This window comes from Glycine max, chromosome 3 (assembly GCF_000004515.6).
Source record: "Glycine max cultivar Williams 82 chromosome 3, Glycine_max_v4.0, whole genome shotgun sequence".
Lineage (NCBI taxonomy): Eukaryota > Viridiplantae > Streptophyta > Magnoliopsida > Fabales > Fabaceae > Glycine > Glycine max.
In genome coordinates, this window is record NC_016090.4 from 21,724,894 (window position 1) to 21,728,621 (window position 3,728).

Genomic DNA, 3,728 nt, shown 5'->3' on the forward strand with positions numbered 1-3,728 from the left:
TATATATATATATATACTTTATAAAACACATTACATAAGAAATAAATACAATTGACAGTAACACCATTGGTAATTAACAATTGTTAAACCTGATAGTGATCTTATTTATTTTCAGTAGTTTCAATTCTTTCTTATATTAAATTTTACTAATTTTAAAAAAGATCTAAAATCTAGTGGTCGTTGTGGATTTAACCCAACTCATCAATATTCACAAATTAAATCTTGCATAAATATATGGTACTAGATACATTTTGCAAAGATTTGTTCTTTGCCTTATTGATTACTATAATATGACCACTCCAAAACCCCATGACCAAACCATCATTCTATTTTTCAACGCAAATAAAAACTTTTTAATTGTAGAAGTCTTCTATCGACAATAATTTGACTATGTGTAAAGTAAAAATGAGAAATTATTTATCTTAGATTAGTATGATTTAATTTTGCATTCTTTGCATAATTGCTTTTAATGTAAAAACTCTAAATTTTGTTGAAAATGAAATTGTTTCTTCCAACAATGATACAATCTCAAAATTTCTTACGAGCAGATTTTAGATCTAGCAAGTCTGACCCATAAGATGGGTAAGGAAAAGATTGGAAATTTAAAACAATTTAAGGGATAAACAGATAAAATAACTGGTATAATTCAAATTGTCTAGAATAAAAACTGAGGTTTAAACCAGCTACATATATATAGGCAAAATTATCTATATTGAAATTTCTAATTGAAAATATCAATGGCTTCTTTAAAAACTTTAGATGTGCATGTTAATTCATTCAAGGTATGATAATGTATACTATTGAAATATTGCACAATTGAAAATAGTAGAATTTTTAAAATATAGCCACAAAGTTTCAATTTTATTCATTATTATTCTTGTGTCTAAGCATGGACATGTTCAAAGACAAAAAAACATGATAATCAATCATGGAAAAGTTCCAGAAAGAGAGACCCTTGAAATCATGCGAACAAGCTAAACATCACCTTTTTGAAAGGATGAATTGGTTAAGCCAACCGCTCTGAACATTAATATCTTCCAATGTTAACATACTATCCCCACCACTAGCATTGATGTTGTCATTAGACCAATTCAGATTTGGCATGGCATCCACATTGGTCATGAGTGCTTGCTTTTCTTCAATCATGGTTTCTCCTCTATTTTCAGTAGCTGATGTCACCTCTTGGACATGGAGCATTTCGATTTTCTTTGTAATCTCCTCCAATTTTTTATCAACCAAGAATCTAATATCATTCAAATCAATAATGTTAGCATTGTCAAGGTGGTTGCCACCTAAAAAGTATTGACACATGAAAAGGCCAATCTCCTTCTTCCTATTTTCATTCCTTAGTTTCTTTAGTTGCCCCCGGGCTTTGATTATGTTTCTTTTCAAAAATTTCTCTTGACAAAACATTCTTTTGCTTCGTGCCAATTCAGAAACTCCCCTAAATCTAAAAATTACATCTTCCACTCCCTGGTCAGAAGGCCAAACCTCAGGCTCTGGTTTATCTGGAGTATAAATGATAGCACAGGCATGAATGTCACAAAGCGTAGTGATTTCATCAACCTTTTTTAGCAAACCTGTTGAGAAACATAGAAATCCATAAGGATAAATGATCAAAGTGAGAAATGGTTAGAAATTGAAGTTTTATTAAATGATAAATATGCATGTCACAAAGTTAATAAAGCATAGTTAAAAACAAAATAAAGAGAAAGAATCCCTAAACCATTTTTCCTTTGGTTGAACACTGCCTTCCTCTTCACGGGATTGCTTATGTATGTAAGATTGACCTTCTTTCTAGCCATGTCAGTGCAAGAAAAGAACAAGAAATAAGCAAGGAGGAATTTCTGAAAGTGTTACTTTTATGTGTCTTTCTCATGTTCAATGTGTTGTTTATATAATTCTCTTTAAGATGTAACTATAGAATTAGTTTAGGATAAGTATTGCTAGTGACATTTGTTAGATATATTTGGTCATCTGAGGTGTATTAACATAAAAAGGTAACTAATTTAATGTACAATAAATAATTAGAGGGATTTTACAATAAATAATTAAATGACTTAGCATATGTGGAAGATAATGTAAATTAAATTTTCACATTAAAATTAAAATTAATACTATTTATTTATTTATTTAATATGTCCATTTAAACGGATAACGTACAAATTTAATAATATATATTTCCTTGTCACGAAGAAAAGTGTTGCGTTGGAAAAATAATTTGTCCTAAAATATGTGTTATGCTATCTTTTCAATGTAATATTAATTATTTTTTCCTTTAGTACTCCTAATAAGCATCTCTTTAAGTTTTCAATGTAATTTTAATGATAAGATTAGTTTTATAAAATTATTACTCTCCTTTATCTATTTGTTAACTATGTGTAAAAAAACCTAGTACAACACATATTTTTTAATGAAAGGAGACATTAATAATGTTTTATTTTATCTGTCCATCTATAGCTTTAATTATTACATTATTTCTTTCTCATTAATGACAAGTAATAATAGTTATTGCTTTGAATTAGTTCCTAGATAAGTACATAATTAAAAGTTTAGGAAGTAATTCATATATATATATATATATATATATATATATATATATATATATATATATATATAGTACGAATCTTGTGAGAACACTTAGATGGGAACATAAGAACAATTAATAACAATCATTAGATTATGATTAAAAATAATAGACACTTGAGATTCAAATATTTAAAAATTTAAATTAAGATCTCGATTATGGCAGTGACGATGGTGGTGGTGATAGTGGTGTGGTGGTGGCAGTGACGATGTGGTGGTAGTGGTGATGGTGGTTGCAGTGGTGGTAACAAAAAGTGTCATTGTTAAATGTCGAAAATGTGTGTTTTTTAAACTAGAAACCAAATTCACAAACCTTTTTCTCTTCATTTTGAAAATGAGTGTAAAAGTGTTTTGAAAATGATTTAAAAACCAAAAAAATTTCTCAAATTTTGCTGAACACATTTTGTTTTAAAATTTCATTTGAAACCCAAAACTAAAAACTCACAACCACCCCAAATGAACACAAATATAACCATTATATCTCTAAAAGATTCACTAAACAAATCATGTCCTATAAGATCTCAATTATGGTTAACCTCCACTGCCATGATTGTCATCATCATTGCCGCCACCACCACCAATGACAACAATTTTGGCAGCGAATGTGGTGGCAATTGATGATGGTAATGGTGGTGACGGTGACAATCATGGTGGTGGCAGCGATGACAACAAAGGTCACGACAATAAAGGTGGTGGTGGTGGTGGTTAATGACAGTGGTGATGGTGGTGATAATTATGGTGGTGGCTGCAGCGGTGGGCAGGGTGGTGGTAGCAATAATCATGATGGTGATGGGTTAATTAAGATATTTTAGGAAGTGATAATTTAGATTTTTTTGTTGTTTGGCTAACTTTAAGAGATTTGATAATATATAATGGATTTTAATTTGAAATTTTAAATATTTTAATATCAACTATTTATTATTTTAAAACTTGATCTGATGATTATTGTTAGTTGTCTTCATGTTCTCACATAAGGATTGTTCTCATAGGAGTCTCTCTCTCTCTCTCTCTCTCTCTCTATATATATATATATATACATATAAGCAAACTATTAGAGTTAATTAAAATTTAAAAACAAAAACCAAATTTTGAAATTTGATTTTTTTAGCAAAAAAAACACGATAACCTTATTGAATATTATG

The 3,728-nt window shown here is 29.1% G+C and overlaps 1 protein-coding gene across 1 annotated transcript; it reads right to left on the reverse strand.

Annotated features, from left to right (window-relative positions):
* Positions 1-981: 981 nt before the first annotated feature.
* Positions 982-1,805, reverse strand: LOC100783663 (agamous-like MADS-box protein AGL80). The gene is made up of 2 exons (XM_003522088.1): positions 1,727-1,805; positions 982-1,580 (listed from the first exon to the last, which is right to left on the reverse strand). Exons 1-2 carry the CDS (start codon positions 1,803-1,805, stop codon positions 982-984), a joined length of 678 nt encoding a protein of 225 aa, XP_003522136.1.
* Between the last annotated feature and the right edge of the window lie 1,923 nt (positions 1,806-3,728).